The 18,619-nt window shown below is 43.4% G+C and overlaps 1 protein-coding gene across 1 annotated transcript in view; it reads right to left on the bottom strand.

The window, feature by feature from the left end:
• The window catches only part of LOC309634364 (uncharacterized protein), a 108,901-nt gene that overhangs the window by 21,128 nt on the left and 69,154 nt on the right, over nucleotides 1–18,619 (bottom strand). The window contains exons 3-7 of the mRNA XM_082404318.1: nucleotides 13,747–13,837; nucleotides 11,324–11,470; nucleotides 5,722–5,885; nucleotides 5,156–5,272; nucleotides 2,423–2,628 (exon numbers count right to left, since the gene is read on the bottom strand). Coding sequence (XP_082260444.1) covers nucleotides 5,798–5,885; nucleotides 11,324–11,470; nucleotides 13,747–13,837 — 326 coding nt within the window. The 3' untranslated portion in view covers nucleotides 2,423–2,628; nucleotides 5,156–5,272; nucleotides 5,722–5,797. The remainder of the gene's footprint in view (nucleotides 1–2,422; nucleotides 2,629–5,155; nucleotides 5,273–5,721; nucleotides 5,886–11,323; nucleotides 11,471–13,746; nucleotides 13,838–18,619) is intronic.

Raw genomic sequence — 18,619 nt, 5'->3', positions numbered from 1 at the left:
GGTAGCTCTATTTTAAGTTTTTTAAGGAACCTCCATATTGTTCTCCATAGTGGTTGTACCAATTTACATTCCCACCAACAGTGTAGGAGGGTTCCCTTTTCTCCACACCCACTCTAGCACTTACTGTTTGTAGACTTTTTGATGATGGCCATTCTGACAGGTGCAAGGTGATACCTCATTGTAGTTTTGATTTGCATTTCTCTGATAATTAGTGATGCTGAGCATCTTTTCATATGCTTTTTGGCTATCTGTATATCTTCTTTGGAGAACTGTCTGTTTAGATCTTCTGCCCATTTTTTGATTGGGTTGTTTGTTTTTTTGACATAGAGCTCCATGAGCTGTTTGTATATTTTGGAGATTAACCCCTTGTCAGTTGCATTATTTGCAAATATTTTCTCCCATTCTATGGGTATCTTTTTGTTTTGCTGATGGTTTCCTTTGCTGTGCAGAAGCTTTTAAGCTTAATTAGGTCACGTTTGTTTATTTTTGTTTTTATTTTCATTACTCTAGGAGGTGGATCAAAAACGATGTTGCTTTGATCTATGTCAAAGAATGTTCTGCCTATGTTTTTCTCTAAGAGTTTTATAGTGTCTGGACTTACATTTAGGTCTTTGATCCATTTCCAGTTTATTTTTGTGTATGGTGTTAGAGAATGTTCTAATTTCATTCTTTTACATGTAGCTGTCCAGTTTTCCCAGCACCACTCATCAAAGAGACTGCTTTTTCTCCATTGTATATTCTTTCCTCCCTTGCCATAGATTAATTGACCATAGGAGCGTGAGTTTATTTCTGGGCTTTCTATCCTATTCCATTGATATATATTTCTGTTTTTGTGCCAGTACCATACTGTTTTGATTACTGTAGCTTTGTAGTATAGTCTGCAGTCAGGGAGTCTGATTCCTCCAGCTCCATTTTTCTTTCTCAAGATTGCTTTGGCTATTCGGGGTCTTTTGTGTTTCCATGTAATTTAAAAAAAAAATTTGCTCTAGTTCTGTGAAAAATGCCAATGGTAGTTTGATAGGGATTGCACTGAATCTGTAGATTGCCTTGGGTAGTTCATATCATCTTACCTCATGTGCCTACTTATCTCTAAGTGAGTGCTGAACACTGTATTTGAAAAGAGAGGCCTTGGGAGTTGTTAACCTTTTCCAGAAAGGATTTTCATTTACTCCCAGCCAGTAACTGGGCAGCTGCAGCCAGTTCAGGGACTGTTTACTTTCAGACCACCCTCACTCTTAGTCTGAAACTTGATAACCCACCCAACGTAAGAGGATTCACAGGGCTCCATTCCTTGGTGGCCCTGCAGTCCAACTTTTGTCTACTTGGCTATTAAGCTCTGCTCAGCCCCTTAGCTTTGTAGTAAACATCTCCAGGGCAAAAGCAGCCCCATTGTTAGGCTCAGCACTTTGATTTCTGCCATCTTCTGAATCTTGGCCTAGAAACCGTTTGCTCTTTTTAGCTCTCTGACTTGATATATATTCTAATTTTTCTAATTGTCCTTCACTGACAAGTATGTGTGAATCATGTGCTCTACCATTCCCAGGAGAGAAACTTAGTGGCTTCCTCTTCATCTACACAATATATTCTCAAATTGCTCTGGAGATGTTAATTACACTTATTCCAAAGTCTTCTTTAAACAACTAGAGTTGTTTATGTGAAATCTGTTTCATCAGGTTTTACTTTTTTTGTTTACGAGCTTAGTTCTTTTACAGAGTTAGTTCTGTTTACATATGAAACTGTTCCTGGATGTCTGCTCATCTTGATATTTGGGATGCCAGTTTGCCCACACTTGCAAAGACCTCCTTCCCTCCAGGAGGAGGATACTGCCCCCAGGTGAAAGCTACTTCCTCAATCTGCCAGCTAACACCCACTTTTGCCATTTCTCTCTGGCCAAATGCTCCCTCCCAATGCCCAAGAATCACCTCTAAAACAAATGTCCTGGCAGCAGAAGGCCTTCATCATCTGAGGCAAATGCTTGCATTCTGTCGAACATGCCTCAGTTTTCCTTTGAGTTGGGCCCTCGTGGAGACTTGAAAACGGGGAAAGAAGGGTGAGAATGCAGTAGTGAGAAGGAACTGCAAGGGGAAGAAAGACTATGAGTAGGACCAGGAGACAGGAAAGCAGGGGCCCATGGACAAGAAAACACAGGCAGCCCACAGGGCTGGACCTCACTCTGAAAGGGTGAGAGGCTGCAGAGATGGGGCCAAGGAACAGGCTGTGGCACACTAGAGCCGAAGGGGGATGAGGAGTCTGCCCTCCACATGGCAGGCAAGGAGGAGCTTGGGGGACTGAGCAGAATTATGTGGTCACTTGGTCTGCCATGTGGAGGGCCTGGCTTGAAGTGCCACCTGGCACAGTGGTCTGGTGCCAGGTCCACAGACCCTGGGAAACAGCAGAGGTTCCTGAGAGCTGGGTCACTCACCAGCAGGAGGGGGCCTTCTGGAAAGTCACAGACCTCCAATGAAGACGAGTATGTAGGCAGGCAGGAGGCATGCTCACACCCGTTCTCTGCTTTCCATACTTTGATCAGTCCCTGCTCGTCCACGGTGACAACCAGTTGCAGCCGAGGGTAAGTCACCAAATTCACCAGAGCTGCAGGCTGTAGAGGGCTCGACAGATCTCCGTGCCCTAGGCAACAACAAAATTAATGTAACAACTCACATAGGGCCCATTTATTTCCTAAACACTTATTATTTTCATTCATTCGACCATCACCCAGTGCACACTGGGGACATGTAGGTGTAAAGGATATGATGCCCATCCTCACAGGCTGCACAGCATGGTAGGGAACACAACACAGAAGCAATGTTCCACCAGAGAGGAGACAGGTGTGTCCTGGAGGAGAGCAGTGGCTGAGCGTGGGTGTTGAGACTGCCTGGGGTTGGTGCCATTGCAGGGGGATTGAGGGTGGGGTTCTTCATGTGCACTGGGCACAGGATGTCTGAAGCACTCCCAGTGGTTACCTATGGCTCAACTGAAGAAGGCTGGGCAGGGAGGCAGGACCCAACACTACCCACCCTGCCCGGGATCTGGGCTGTGCTTGGGACCTAGGCTGTGCTGGGGACCTGGGCTGTACTCAGGACCTGGGCTTTGCAGGGCTGCATAAAGTGAACTTCCACGTGGAACGTCTCACTTGGTCCCCAAGGAACCCAGGTTTACAGATAAGCTAATTCAGCCTTATGGTTGTAAACAGTTTCTGTTGCATATCTGCAACTGCCCTGCTCAGAACATGCCCTTCCCAGTGGTGTACCCAGCAGTGCCACCGCGGGCCAGGCCTGGCGAAGGCCCATGCCCTGTCACGGCCATTAGCACAGAGGAAAATGACTGGTCCGATATGGGCTGATTCCCAGATACATGGTCTCTCCCAGGATTCTGAAAGCTACAACAGCGAGGTAAAGAGCCTGGGTCCAGCAGGCCCACGGTACATTAGGATAGGGCGTCAGAGAACCAATCCTCTAATTGCTGTTTCTGAGTTTCTCAGAGTTGCCACATGGGGTTTCTTTCCAGTTTGGAGTTATTACGGTTCTTTTTCTATCAGGTGTTATCATGTTAGCATGATCTTTTTCCAATCATGATGTCCCAGTATTATTCCATTCTTTTCTTTCTTCCCCCTCACATCAACAAATCAACAGTTGATTTCTGTTGCTTAAACAGCTAACAAGACTATTACTAGTAGGAACTTGGCACCGGTGACTGGGTCATGTCAACTAGGTCTCGGAGAATACACATTATTCACCAGTGGCTAGTAGTATGGAAGTGGGCAAAGAAGCAGTGAAACTCCCCTTCCCATTTCAGAATAGAAAGTAGCAACCAGGGGAACAGAGCGCAGAAACAGGCTACATACTGCATGACTCCAACAAAATGACTGAGCTTTCTAAAAATAAAATAAGATTGGAGATGTGTTCACAAAGAGGATTAAGGTTGGCAAGCCAGGCAGAATGGGTGCAGAGGGGTCTAGCCCTGTCTAACAGTCCCACACTGTGACCAACGGACCACACTAGAGTTCAACAAACCACAGCCTACAGCCAAACCCAGCCCACTAACCATTTTTGTATTTTCGTTAAAAAAAAAAAAATCAAAGAATATTTCATGACACATGAAAAAAACAAGAAACTCACATGTGAGGGTCCATAAGTACAGTTTTATTGGAACACAGCCACTCCCTTTTTGTTTACTTCTTGTCTACAGCTGCTTCTGCTTTTCAGCCACATAGTTAAGTAGTTGCAACAGGACCATGTGGTCTGCAAAGCCTAAAATATTTGCTCTCTGGCCCTTTACAGAAAAGGTCTGCCACCTCAGCACCAAAGCTCTTTATGTTCAAGTCAAGACCTTTTTGTTTTGGCAACTATGGAACCTCCCAGACTTCAGGTCTTCTTCCTGCCCAAGAGCCCCTCATCTAAGCCTGTGTGGTCTCATGTCCACAGCCTAAGGTGGGTCTCTTTCAGGGCAACACAACTGCAATGAAACAGAGACCAGCCACCTGCACCCATCAGTCACCAGAGACCTTCACTCGAAATTATAATGTCAAACATCACTGTATATGAGGAAAATAAAGCACGTGGAAAAGAAAAAAAAACATGATAAACAAATGAAAAACTGACCATGGAGGAAAGACATATGATGCAAATAACTGTATCCTTTAAACAACAAAAAAGAGCAATCAGAGAATATGAAAATGGATAGGAAAGCTTTTTAACAATTAGTACCAACCAAGTCCAAAATACTAATCAAGTTATCGAGGTTGTAACACTTAAGTTTGCAAGTGGGGTGAGTAAAAGCTGCATTATCTGGGCAAAACCACCCAGAGGCTGGCATTGGCTCCAATGTGGACATCACAGAACTGGGCATGGCAGCTGTCATCCCCTTGCATAAACAACCTCCATCAGGCACTGCAAAAATGCCCATCTCCCTGAGGCAGGACAGCAGAGAGTCAAGGGCATTTGCGATCAATCAGACTCAAGTCTGAAGTGTGACCTGGCACAGCGACTGAGCCTCCTGCAGCTCAGATTTCTCATCTGTACAATGGGGCTCCCACTCCTCACCTCACAAGTTGGCTGTGATGGTTAAAAAGAATAAAGGCAAAGGGCCTCGCTAAGACTGAGGACATAGCAGCATCTGGTCACTTCTCCTCCTGGCCCCCTCCTGGACAGCTCACCTCTTGCAGATCCCAGGCACACACGGTGCCATCTGACGACACGGTGCACACCACGGACTTCTCCCACCCATCAAACCAGTACTCTGGTTGAGATGTAGGCCAGCTCATCTATCTCTCCTGAAAGAGAACACAGACTTGCCTTAAGCACACACATGGATGCCTGGGATGTGAACATTCAACTTGGTGAAGGGGAGGCAGGCAATTCATTCCTCTTCTCTCTCAGGAGCATGACAGGTGCTGATTCTGGGGACAGTGGTGGACAGAAAGAGCTGGGACTTCAGACTTACAGTTTGGGTATCATGCCCAGGACTGCCTACCACCCACCAGCCATGTTACTGTGAACAACAGTTACAACATCCTTATCTCTTCGTTTCTGTTTCTTTCTACTCTGAAATAGATGTAATGATCTCTGTGAGGATCAAATGATAACACAGGTATAGAACATAGCAGGGTATGTCCTCATTATGTGGCATTTTCCAACTAATTGGCTGAAAAACCAAATCCCTAGAGATCTGACCAGGGAAAGAGTGGGAATGCACAGAGTTACCACCTTCCCCACCCCGTACCTTTGTGCCCAGCAATGGCTTTGCAGATAAAGTCCTTCTCTGGCCACCCAGATTCCATTCGGAACTCCAGCTCGGATCAGCAGAGATAGTACTGTTTCCATGTCTGTGTGCCCAGGGTCGTCTGGGAGGCTTTACAGGAGGACCAGCGTCTCAGACACAGCTGCCTGAAACAAAGACCCACAGTCCCAGGCAGAAAAGGAGTCATTAGAAGGTGTTTTGGCATCAATAGGCCTAGCTTTGATTCCCAGCTTCACGATCTACTAGCTTGGACAACTCACTTTGCCTATGTAGGCCTCAGTTTCCTCCACTGTTAAATGGGGATAATGATATGACACTGAACGAGTGCTCACCACATGTCGGGAATAGGTGCTTTTCGTGTTTCCAGTCAATCTATATAACAACCCCATAAGGTAGGTCCTCATCTCCATTTTAGACATGAGAGAGAGGTTAAACAACTAACCCAGGGTCATGCAGCCTTGGTCATGCAACTGGAACTCAAGAGTCTGCATTTTTTTGAAGCCGCCAACTATTGTTGAACTATTTCTCCCTTCAATTTTGTCAGCCCTTCATGCATTTTGTTGCTTTGTTATTAGGTCCATTTACATTTATAATTTTTAGATCTTCTTGATGGATTGATCTGTTTATTATTATAAAATATCCTTCTTTGTCCCTAGTAACACTTTTTGTCTTAAAGTCTGTTTTGTCTGATATTAGCATAGTCATTCTAGCTCTCTCTTGGTTGCTGTTTGCATGGTATATGTTTCCATTCTATTATTTTCAACCTGTATCTTTGAATCTAAAGTGTGTCTATTGTAGACAGCATATACTTGGATATTTTTAATCCCTTCTGCCAATCTCTGCCTTTTCATTGGAGTGTTTAATCCATATATATTTAATACAACTACTGATAAGATAGGATTTACATGTCATTTTGCTTATTTCTATGCATTTTTCCTTCTATTCCTCTATTACTGCCTTCTTTTGTATTAAGTATTTTCTTGTGTCCTATTGCCTTGTCATTTCTTCAACTGTATATTCTTTTAGTTCTTAGTGGTTGCCTTGGGGATTACTGGATAAAAATCTTAATTTATGACAATCTAGTTTTGATTAATATCAACTTAATAGTATCAAAAAACTTAGCTCCTGTGTAGCTCCATTTTATGCCCCTCTCATTCATGCTGTTATTGTCATACAGATTACATCTTCATACATTATGTACCCAATGGAGAGTCACAATTATTGTTTTATGCAGTTGTCCTTTAAATCACATAGGAAAAAAGGAGTTACAAACAAAAGAATTCATTTATGTTGCCTTTTATATACACCCATATGGTTACTTTACTGGTGCTACTTCTTCACGTGGATTCAAGTTCCTGTCTAATGTCCTTTCATATCAATCTGAAAGACTCTCTTTAGTATTTTTTGTAGGGCAAGTCTACTAGCAACAAATTCTCAGAGCTTTTGTTAATCTGGGAATGTCTTAATTTTCTCCTTCATTTTGCTAGATATAGAATTATTTATTTATTTATTTGTTTATTTATTTATAATCAGTCATCAATTTTATACACATCAGTGTATACATGTCAATCCCAATCGCCCAATTCAGCACACCACCATCCCCACCCCACCGCGGTTTTCCCCCCTTGGTGTCCACACGTTTGTTCTCTACATCTGTGTCTCAACTTCTGCCCTGCAAACCAGTTCATCTGTACCATTTTTCTAGGTTCCACATACATGCGTTAATATACGATATTTGTTTTTCTCTTTCTGACTTACTTCACTCTATATGACAGTCTGTAGATCCATCCACGTCTCAACAAATGACTCAATTTCGTTCCTTTTTATGGCTGAGTAATATTCCATTGTATGTATGTACCACATCTTCTTTATCCATTTGTCTGTTGATGGGCATTTAGGTTGGTTCCATGACCTGGCTATTGTAAATAGTGCTGCAATGAACATTGGGGTGCATGTGTCTTTTTGAATTACGGTTTTCTCTGGGTATATGCCCAGTAGTGGGATTGCTGGATCATATGGTAATTCTATTTTTAGTTTTTTAAGGAACCTCCATATTGTTCTCCATAGTGGCTGCATCAATTTACATTCCCACCAACAGTGCAAGAGGGTTCCCTTTTCTCCACACCCTCTCCAGCATTTGTTGTTTGTAGATTTTCTGATGATGCCCATTGTAACTGGTGTGAGGTGATACCTCATTGTAGTTTTGATTTGCATTTCTCTAATAATTAGTGATGTTGAGCAGCTTTTCATGTGCTTCTTGGCCATCTGTATGTCTTCTTTGGAGAAATGTCTATTTAGGTCTTCTGCCCATTTTTCGATTGGGTTGTTTGTTTCTTTAATATTGCGCTGAATGAGCTGTTTATATATTTTGGAGATTAATCCTTTGTCCGTTGATTCGTTTGCAAATGTTTTCTCCCATTCTGAAGGTTGTCTTTTTGTCTTGTTTATGGTTTCCTTTGTTGTGCAAAAAAAAAAAAAAAAAAAAAACGGAGCTGGAGGAATCAGACTCCCTGACTTCAGACTATACTACAAAGCTACAGTAATCAAGACAATATGGTATTGGCACAAAAACAGAAACATAGATCAATGGAACAAGAAAGCCCAAAGATAAACCCAGGCACCTATGGTCAACTAATCTATGACAAAGGAGGCAAAGATATACAATGGAGAAAAGACAGTCTCTTCAATAAGTGTTGCCAGGAAAACTGGACAGCTACATGTAAAAGAAGGAAATTAGAATACTCCCTAACACCATACACAAAAATAAACTCAAAATGGATTCGAGACCTAAATGTAAGACCGGACACTATAAAACTCTTAGAGGAAAACATAGGAAGAACACTCTTTGACATAAATCACAGCAAGATCTTTTTTGATCCACCTCCTAGAGTAATGGAAATAAAAACAAAAATAAACAAATGGGACCTAATGAAACTTCAAAGCTTTTGCACAGCAAAGGATATAGAATTCTTGATGACAATCTTTTTCTTCCCACACCTTCAACATATCAGCACACTCCTTTTTGGGCTCCATGGTTTTTTATGAGAAATCAACCATTACTCTCATTGGGGTTGTCCCATACATGATGAGTTGCTTCTCTCTTGATGCTTTCAAGATTCTGTCTTTGGCTTTCAAGTTGGATTATAATGTGTCTCGACATGGAACTCTTTTGACTTTATCCTACTTGCAGCTCACTGAGCTTCTGGATGTGTAAATTAACATTTTTCATCAAATTTGGGAAGTTTTCAGTCATATCTTTAAATACTTTCTACTTTCTTTCTCCTCTCATCTGGAACTCCCTATTATCTGTTGCTTGCATGCTTGATGGTGTCCCACAGGTCTCTTAGGCACTATTCATTTTTCTTCATCTTCAGCTTCATTGCATTCCTCAGACTGGATAATCTCAACTGACCTATATTCCAGTTTACTGATTCTTTCTTCTGCCTGCTCAAATCTGCTCTTGAATTTTTAATTTGATATTGTACTTTCCTACTCCATAATTTCTGTTTAGTTATTTTTTTTATAATTTTTCTTTATTAATATTCTCTATTAAATGAGACACTGTTCTCATACTTCCCTTCAGTTCTTTTCACGTGGTTTCCTCTAGTTCTTTGCACATACTAAAATAGTTGATTTAAAGTCTTTGTCTAGTAGGTCTGATGCCTGGGCTTCCTTGGGGACAGTCTTTATTGTTTGCTTTGTTTCCTGCATATTAGCGACACTTTATTTCTTTGCATGACTTATAACTTCTGTTGAAAACTGAACATTTTAAATAACATAATGTAGAACTCTGGAAATCTGATTCCACCCCACCCCCGGTTTGTTATTATTGCCGTTATTATTTTTGGTTTGTTTAGTGAAGTAACTCTGAAAAGTTTCTGAAGTAACTCTGAAAGTCTGTATTCTTTGTTATGTAGGGCCACTTATGTCTCTGCTCAGTTAAATTAATGTGCAGTAATGAGAGGACAGAGATTTCCTAAATTTCTGGAACCACTAAGTTTCCTAGTCATTGCCAAAGGCTCTATGTGCAGGTTGGGGCATGTGTGCAACACTCAGCCAGGCAGTTGACTTCTCTGCCTTAGTCTTCACTTCCTGCTTCCACAGAACCTCAAGGTTAACCAGAGGTAAAAGTTTAGAGCGCTTTTATATCTGCCCTGAGTTAGCACACAGCCCTGCACAAGCACTTGGCCTTCTAGATTCCTAGGAATGTGTTGGAGCTTTCCAAAACCCCTAAGGACATCACATTCCCAGCTTTTCCTTTTAAACTCTTTGGTTAGCCTATTGTTTCCTTAACTATCATTCATCAACTCTGATTAAAGACTAATTAAAAAGTTAATCAATTCTCTTTAGTTGTTTTGACAAATGCCCCAAGGTAAAGGTTTTTCACATTGGATGAACACCAAGCAAGGTAAAATAAAGACAGCTTACACGTGAGCTCTTCCAGGAAACACCAGACAGGTCGAACAATGACAATTCTCTGGGAATAAGGCTTTGAAGAATCTCTCATCCCATTCTTACCCTTCCAGTGACTGCGGCTCCTGCTTTCACTGTGATTGTGAACTGTTGGTATTCAAGGCTAACACAAAGCTGGAAGGTTGTTATGGGAACAGGGCAAGTGAACACTTGCTGCTCTTACTGAGAATAAGCCATTTTTTTCTTGAATAAACATTTCCCAGACTACTGTAAGTCTCTGGTTAATTTCCAGAGTTCTGTAAAAGTTGATTTTGACAATTTATGCCAGTTTTCTCATTGCTTTTACGGAGGAGAAAATTTTCAGAAGTCATTAATCCACCATTTTCCAAGAGTCTGCATCCTTAACTTGTATGTATCAATAACTACTGTCAATTCTATGATAGCAACTCGCTTATAAGGTTGTTGAAGATAAAACATTAGCTCATCCACACTATGGAGAATACTGAATCCCCACCTAGTCTGTGGACCCCAAAGTGAGTGAGACATGGTCCTTGCCCTATGAGTACTCGCAGCTGGTGGTTAGGAGGACAAGTAAAACTAAAATTCTGGAGAGAATTGCTAAGTTTCAGAAGGGGCAGCCTATGGTGCCATGGGAGTAAAACACAAGGAGAGTGAACATCTGGGAGAGGATTAGGGAGGCCTCATGGACAAAGGCTTTCAAAATTTACAGTCACCAGAGTTGATAGAGCATCAGAGGACTCCAGTCATATCTCACAGAGGAGAAAAATGAGGCTGGGTGGGAAATAAGTAGCTCACAACCCATGGTCCCAATAAGTACAACACAAAGAGTTTCTCTCCATTCAAAGCCTGTACACTCACTGAGCACCTATGTGTCAGGCTCTGTACTAGGCACCAGTGACCTTCTAACACACTGTGAAGGATCCAGTGCTTATGTTGGATATGGGTTTTCCTGTACCCACTGAAACCCTGTTCCTTCTACCAGAAGTAGCATACTCACAGCCTGCAGGCAGAATGGGCATCCAGTTTACCTTGTCTGGCCTGCATAGGATTGGCCTATGTGAACTAGCTGCCAATACTTAAAAATCAAGAGATTTCACATACTAATTAGGTAAAAGAAGAAGACCTAACTATACTGAAATCAAATTCTCACCTGGAAAAATTTATCTGGGGCCACACAGAACAGTACTCTTCAGACAAGAATGAGCTTTCAGGGAATTCCCTGGTGGTCCAGTGGTTAGGACTCTGCGCTTTCACTGCTGAGGGCCTGGGTTCTATCCCTGGTCGGGGAGCTAGGATCCTGCAAGCCGCATGGCACAGCCGAAAAAAAAAAAAAAAAAAAAAAGAATGAGCTTTCAGCTCCACCGTGGCCTTCACCATCCCTTTTATCTCTTGGACTAAGAGGCTGAGTATCAGCTGCCTCACATCATCATTCTTATGTTGTTGATTTTCTTTTAGTTGAAATAATCGGAAAGGGAAATTTCTTGTACCCATATCTCAACCTAAACAGTGTGAAAATAAAAGCTAGACTAAGAAGATAATGTGGTTTAAGAAAAAGGGGGGATAACATTTCTTTGTGGAAGTGAAGTCTATTTCTACATATTTAAGGCCATTATACATCAAACCATAAGTAGGAACCATGACCAATATTCAGAAGAAATAACACCAAGTGATTTGACCAAAAAAAGGGCAGACTGTCAACAAGGCTAAAGTGTGCACATGAGTAAAGTATGAGAAATACAAGCCTCTGAAATACAAGGATGTATCAAGTGAAAAAACACCATGGCACCAAAACCTTTCAGATAGCAATTAACAGCAAAACAATCTACTGTACACAAACAAAAAAAAAATATTTGTACCTTAAACAAAAGCAAATATTTACAATTTTCCTTTTAACCAAAAATCTAACACATAGTGTGTTAAAGAGATGGCAGAATTTAAAAGGTCATGAAGCATTTTAAAGAAGTAACTTGCAGTGTTTTAAATTAGAATTATAGAGTACATATTAAAAACATATGACCGGTTAACCATGTTCATTTACTGTGTCCGTAAGAGTTCCTATGGGCCTGGAGAGTTTTGGGGCCTAGTACCCATGACAGGTACAACATTAGAAATGACACGTGCATGTGACGATGCTCCTGGAATGCTGTTGCAGTTGTCCCAGTTCCAGAAACATAAACCCAGTGTTTTTTTTATGAACATAGGTCAAGGATACCATCCCAAAGAATGACTGTATGCTAAAAAGAGTTTAGCACCAAAAACTATAAAATAGTAATGAACCGAAAACCCATTCGTGACTTGGCTTGCAGACAGCTGAAGAATCTGCTTGAGGAACCTGGAGGTACACACAATATGGTAACACATGTATGTATGTGGGGGTTAGGTGATAAGCTGCACAAGAGATTTTTTGAACTGCTGAAAGAAATATATTGCTTATGTTACTCAAAGGGAAATTCCTACCCCAGCTTATCCTACCCCAGCTTAAAGATGAGAACAAAGACTAGGGTTTAGGGTTGGCATCCTACCCATTCCAACTGTGAGAACTGCCCTCCAAGGGCTTCCACAAATAGTTACACCAATCTATGAGTCAACTCATTTATTTCTAGTGACACAATGTCTTTGAGAATCACATTTGGCAAGACATTCTCTTGTTCACTTATCTACAGAGAAATCAATTTCCAGAATTGAATGTTCTATCTAGAGTACATCCCCCAAATTGTAGAGATAAAGACTGAAATCCAATAAAAGTTCCCTTACTTCAAAATTGACTAGAGATTAACATCATTTTTCTAATTAATATTATTAGCAATTAAAAAAATGAATAAAAAGCAACAAACAGAACAGTGCTGTATGATACTGAAAAATAAATATGGCAAGATTGGCATTCCACAATTCTCAAATATATCAATTCACAGTTATTCTAAAAATAAAAACCATCAAGCAAAGATTCCCTCCATGTTTGGAGGAAACTTCATGTGAACAGTTGTTTTCCATCAGGATAGACTAAAACTAAATATAGCTCCTAGTTGATAGTCAAGGCTATATAGTCTGTCCTATATTCTGCAAGAGGCAGAAGATCTGACACTTACCTCTTGGGACAAAAGAAAAGATGTCAGGTTCCAAAGGAGGAATGAACAGAAAAGAAAAATTTAATAATTTAATGATTAAAATATTTTTTATTTTCTACTTTTAATTTTTTGAATTTTATTTAAGTTCTAATATCAAACATGCTTATATAACTATGTTGTTACACCAAAGTTGAAATCAAATAAAAGTGGTTTATTTGTCTATTGATTTGTCTATCAGCCAGCTGCGTTCAATTTGCTGTACATTTCTGCCCCTGAGTTTGGTACCCCCACCTACATCAACCTCCACTTGATTAACAGAATCGCTTATATTTCAATATACTATAAAAAAAGTCTCACACCCCCAACTAGGGAGGAGTCTCCTGCTGGTAAGGGCTGTGGATTGTCCCTTCTTGTCTACTTAACAGAAACGCAGTGAGTGCTGAAAAGTACACCCCTCTCTCCTTTGAGGGATACTCTCCTGAGCAGGCCTGGCTCTTCCTCCACTCACCTCCACAGTTCCTTGGTCCTTGAAGCCTCATTCCAGACCCAGAAGAGTAGCTGGTCAGTCAACATGCAATTAGTGCCTAGCCTGCCAGGCCCTGTGGAGGGGACAGAGAGCTAAATGAGACCCAGTGCTTGCACTCAAGAACACTCACCCTGGGGAGTTAGAGACAAATTCAGACCATCAAATAAAACACACCAAATAATGAATGACAAAGGAGAGAATGACCAACTCAGTTGGAGCCAAGGGGTTCAGAAGTAACTACTGATCAACTCCTGAAGGATGAGTAGTTATCCTCTAAGAAAACGGCTGAAGCATTTCAGGGAGAGAAAGATCCGCTTGGGCAAAGATTCAGAAGTATGAAAAAGATGATGAGTAAGTTGCCTTAATCAGAACATAGAGAAAGGAGCTGGAGACAGGCTTAGACCAACTCTTGGAAGTCAGAAGGGCAAAAACAGTGAGAAGTCACTTGAGAACTGTGAATGGAAGAGTGGCAAGTCAAACTGTGTTTTAGGCTGCTATGAGAAGGAAGGACTTGGAGACTTCCCTGGTGGTCCAATGGTTAAGAATCCGCCTTCCAATGCAGGGGGCATGGGTTGGATACCTGGTCGAGGAACTAAGATCCCACATGCTGGGGCAACTAAGCCCATGCACGCTCTAGAGCCCATGCGCCACAACTAGAGAGCCCGTGCACTGCAACGAAAGATCCCACGTGCCACAACAAAGATCCCATGTGCCGCAACTAAGACCCGATGCAGCAAAATAAATAAATAAATATTAAAAAAAAAAAAAAAAGACTCTGAGCTTCCACTGTAGGGGGCACGGGTTGGATCCCTGGTTGGGGAACTAAGATCCTGTAAGCCACGTGGTAGGGCCAACTGAATAAAAAAGAGAGAGAGAGAAGGAAAGACTGGAAACGAGGGCAGAGCAGCAAGACCCATAAGAAGGCTGCTGCAATGGAGTAAATTAAGGCTCTGGCTAAAGGGATGTCCCAGAGATGCCAAGGTGGAGGAACAGAACTGCTACCTGGGGAGGGCACACAGGCTGCTCTCTGCAGAAGTATCTGGAAGAGGCTCAGGTGGCCCTGGGAAGGGATCACAGTACCCTGCCTCCCCCTCCCTCAGGCCCACACCTGCATCCTGGAACTTCTTGGCCTCTCCAGCTGGGCCACCCTGGGTTCTGGAGCCTATACAGCTTCAGTAGAAACCACTCTGGACCTTTCTGTGGCCCAGACCTACTGAGGGTCCCAGCCAGATACGTGGCTTTCCAGGCCCTGGCAGAAATAACAACCACCCTGTCTGAGCCCAGGTTCCTACTTCCACAGCCCTCACTCACCCGAGATCAAAGTTTCTCAGTCCTTAAGAAATCTTTTTGGCTAGTAGGAATGTAAAGTTGATATTTTGCAATAATCAAACCAGGTAAGAAGATTTCCGCATTCTTTTTTTCTATAGTTCCCAGTTCAAAACCCAACTGAGATGTTCTTACTTCCCTAACATAAAATTATAATATGTAATATAACCTGCAAAATGGGTGTTACCCACCTTGGAGAATGCCTCTGTTAGATGCTGATCTTCATGATGACACTGTGAGGCAGGGTTTATTGACCTCATTTTACCTAACAGGGAAACCAGAACCTGGAGAAGTTGCTGCTATCAAAGGGTAAAAGGCACCTCCCTTTCAAAATCTGCTGGGAGACTACCTGGGTGACCTCAGCCAATGCACTCTCGGCACGATACTCACTTTCCCTATTGGTTGGTAAAAATGGGGATAACAACCCAGTATTTTACTTGATACATTTAAGTTATAATTACACAATTCAGGTAAGGGTCTGTTTATTAATCTTTTTGTCAAATGATATAATAATGTATTTTAAAAGTAAAGAAATTCATTTACTCAACAAACATTTACTTAGAGTACACTAAATATCAAGCCATACGCTGAGTGTATACACACAGTGATCATACAGTGGTTATACACACAGTGATGCAAGAGACAAAAGAATGAGTCTAGCGGGGGTGGGGGGGAAGCAAACATTTAACAAGCACAGTATGTGATCATTTAGTCACAGTTGTGCTGAGTAAGAGCACAGAGGAGGAAGAGCTCGGAGCACAACAGGGGCAGAAGCGCAGATCAGACTAACGCACTAAACAGGCACTTAGGGAGCACAGCCAGTACAGGAGTTCGACTGGCTGGGAAGGGACAGGCGGAGCCCGCAGGAGGAGGTGCCACTCACAGGGAGGGCACGGCTTTCCAGGCAGGCCCCAGAAGGGAAATTCCAGAATATTCCAGAAGAGGTGGGATCCCTAGGCCAATCTTAGGGGTGAACCCTGTTCACAGGTGCCCAGTGCAAGCCAACCGCGCAGGGGGCTCTGGACACACCGACAGACGGAGGAACAGAGGGATAAGAGGTTTTCAGAGCAACCCCTTCATAGGTCGCCGAGGTCGCCACCCCGGGGGCCAAGAGCGTCCTCTGCAGATCGCGGATTCAGGGCCGTCCGACGCCCCCTCCCAGATTTGGGAAACGGAGGCTCCGAGGGGACGGGCCGACCATGGACACGCCAGTGACCAGGAGCCCAGCCCTGCCTCCCGCCTGGGACAGGACGCGCTACCTTATCCACCTGGGCGACGCAGAGCATGTCTCGGGCCTCCAAGAAGGAGAAGACGTGCAGCAGCTCGGGCAAACCCATCTGCGGCTCCACGGCGCCAGCCCCCGTGGTTGCCTGGGTCGGGCTACGCCTTCGCTGCGCTTCCGCCCCCGCAGGCCGAGCCCCGCCCGCTCGCTTCATCCTCGCCCAGCCTCCGCGCTTCCGTTCGGAACACCCACTTCTACTAATCCGCTCACCGGCCCTGCTTCTACTTGGCCTTAGACTGGCTTCTAACCCTTGTCCTGACATTCGCTGAGACCCTCGCCCACCCCCTTATACTGACATTCATCCTCGTTCTGACCTTCGCCCTGACCCTCACGCGGGACCCTGTGGTGCCCCTGAACCCAGCACCTCCCGAGCCCTTGCCCTGGTGCTGGCCCTTATCCAGACCTTGACCCTCTTCCTCAACCTCGCCCTAATCATCACCCTTGATTTCATTAGCATCTGACATCTACCATACTCCTGTCCCTACCCTCACCTGACCCTGACTCACCCTAATACACACCTTCATCCTGAGCTTTGCCCTAGCCCTGACCCTGGCCTTCACAATCACCTTCAGAATGACCCTCAGCCTCCCTCTTACACTGGCACTGGCCCTTGCCCAAGCCCTGGCTCTAACCTGGTACTTCCCTCATCAGGGCCCCTGCCCGGGCTCTCACCCTACCTAGCCTTAGCCCCAACCCTGGACCTCACCCTGGTTTTGGTCGTGGCCCTGGCCAAGATCAGATCAGAGTTAGTGTAAGGGTGAAGGTCATGATCAAGCTCAATGTCAGAGCAGCCAGGGTCACAGTCAGGATGAGGGTAAGATCAGAGACAGAGTGATGAAGATCAGAATCAGCGTGAGGGTGAGTGTCCAGTTCAAGGTAAAATTCTATGTCAGGTTAAGGATCAAGATAAGACAATGGTCAGGGTCATGGTGTCAGAATCAGGTTCAAGGACAAGATCACTATGAGGGAAATTTTAGATCCAGGGTTAGGTTCAAGATCAAGTTCAAGATCAGTGTGAGAGCCAAGGTTAGGATCAAGTTGAGGCTCCATTAGAGAGGATCAGTGAGAGGATGAATGTCAGGATTAGGATGATGGTTATTGTCAGGGTGAAAGTAAGATTGAAAGTTGGATTCAAGTTGACAGTGGATGTCCAGTTCCGTGTAGGATTCAGGGTCAAGGTGAGGGTGAGGTTGATGTTCAGGATTAGAGTCAGTGTCAGGTTCAGGGTCAAGATCAATGTGAGGTAGTGTCAGGGTCAGGGTGAGCATGATGGTCATTGTGAAGGTCAAGGTCAATTAAAAGTCAAGGTGGGTCCCTTTTCTATTGCTGCTGGAAGGAATTAAGTCCTCCTCCTCCAACTCTCCCTCCCCCCAACCCCCATTACATTGGCCCAATCTGCATAATCCAGGACACTCTTTCCATCTCAAAGTCTGTATGCTTTAATCACATTTGCAAAGTCCCTTTTGTGTGTAAGGCAATGTATTCATAGGTTAGGACATGGGCATCTTTGGTGGGGGGGGGGGACATTATTCTGCTTACCACAGAGGGTCAGAGTTTGGTTTATAGTCAAAATCAAGTTCAAGGTTAAGTTTCAAAGTGAGGATGGGTCAAGATGAAGGTGACGATCAGGCTGAGGACGAGTCATCATAATAATGAAAGTCAGTGTCCGTGTGAAATTCAATTCAGGGTCAGGGTCTAGATTAGGTTCAAGGTCATGATGGGATTAGGGTGTCAATGGTGACAGCCAAGTGTGAGTCCATGTTCTGTGTGAGGCTCAGCATTAGGATGAGGACCCAGGTCAGGATGAAGTTGAGGTCTAGGTCAAGATGAGGGTCAGGATCAGGATCATGGTCAGGCTTGGTGTGCAGACTAGTTTCAGCTTGAGTGTACAGTGTAGTTCAGCATCAAGGCGCAAGTTCAAGGGCAGGGTGTGTCAGTATGATGGTCCTTGTCAAGGTGAGGATTCAGTCTAGGGGCAGAGTGAAGTTGAGGGTCAGAATCAGATTGAAGGTGGTGAGTATCTCATTTATCACAGTATTCACAATCAGTGTGAGAGAAGCTGTCATTGTCAAAGATAAGTCAAGCTCAGGGCAAGTGTCAGGGACATGTTAATGGTCAGGATCAGGATCATAATGAGCATCAAGGTAAGAGGAATGTCAATTAGAGACTCAGGGTTAAGGTTAAGATGAGAGCCAAGTTCATGGACAAGGTTTAGTTCTAGGTCAAACGGGGTCAGAGTTTGGGTGA

The sequence above is a fragment of the Balaenoptera borealis genome, assembly GCF_965194805.1.
Source record: "Balaenoptera borealis genome assembly, chromosome: 8".
NCBI lineage: Eukaryota > Metazoa > Chordata > Mammalia > Artiodactyla > Balaenopteridae > Balaenoptera > Balaenoptera borealis.
The sequence above is the reverse complement of the archived record's forward strand: the minus strand, read 5'-3'. Positions and strand labels throughout refer to the sequence as shown.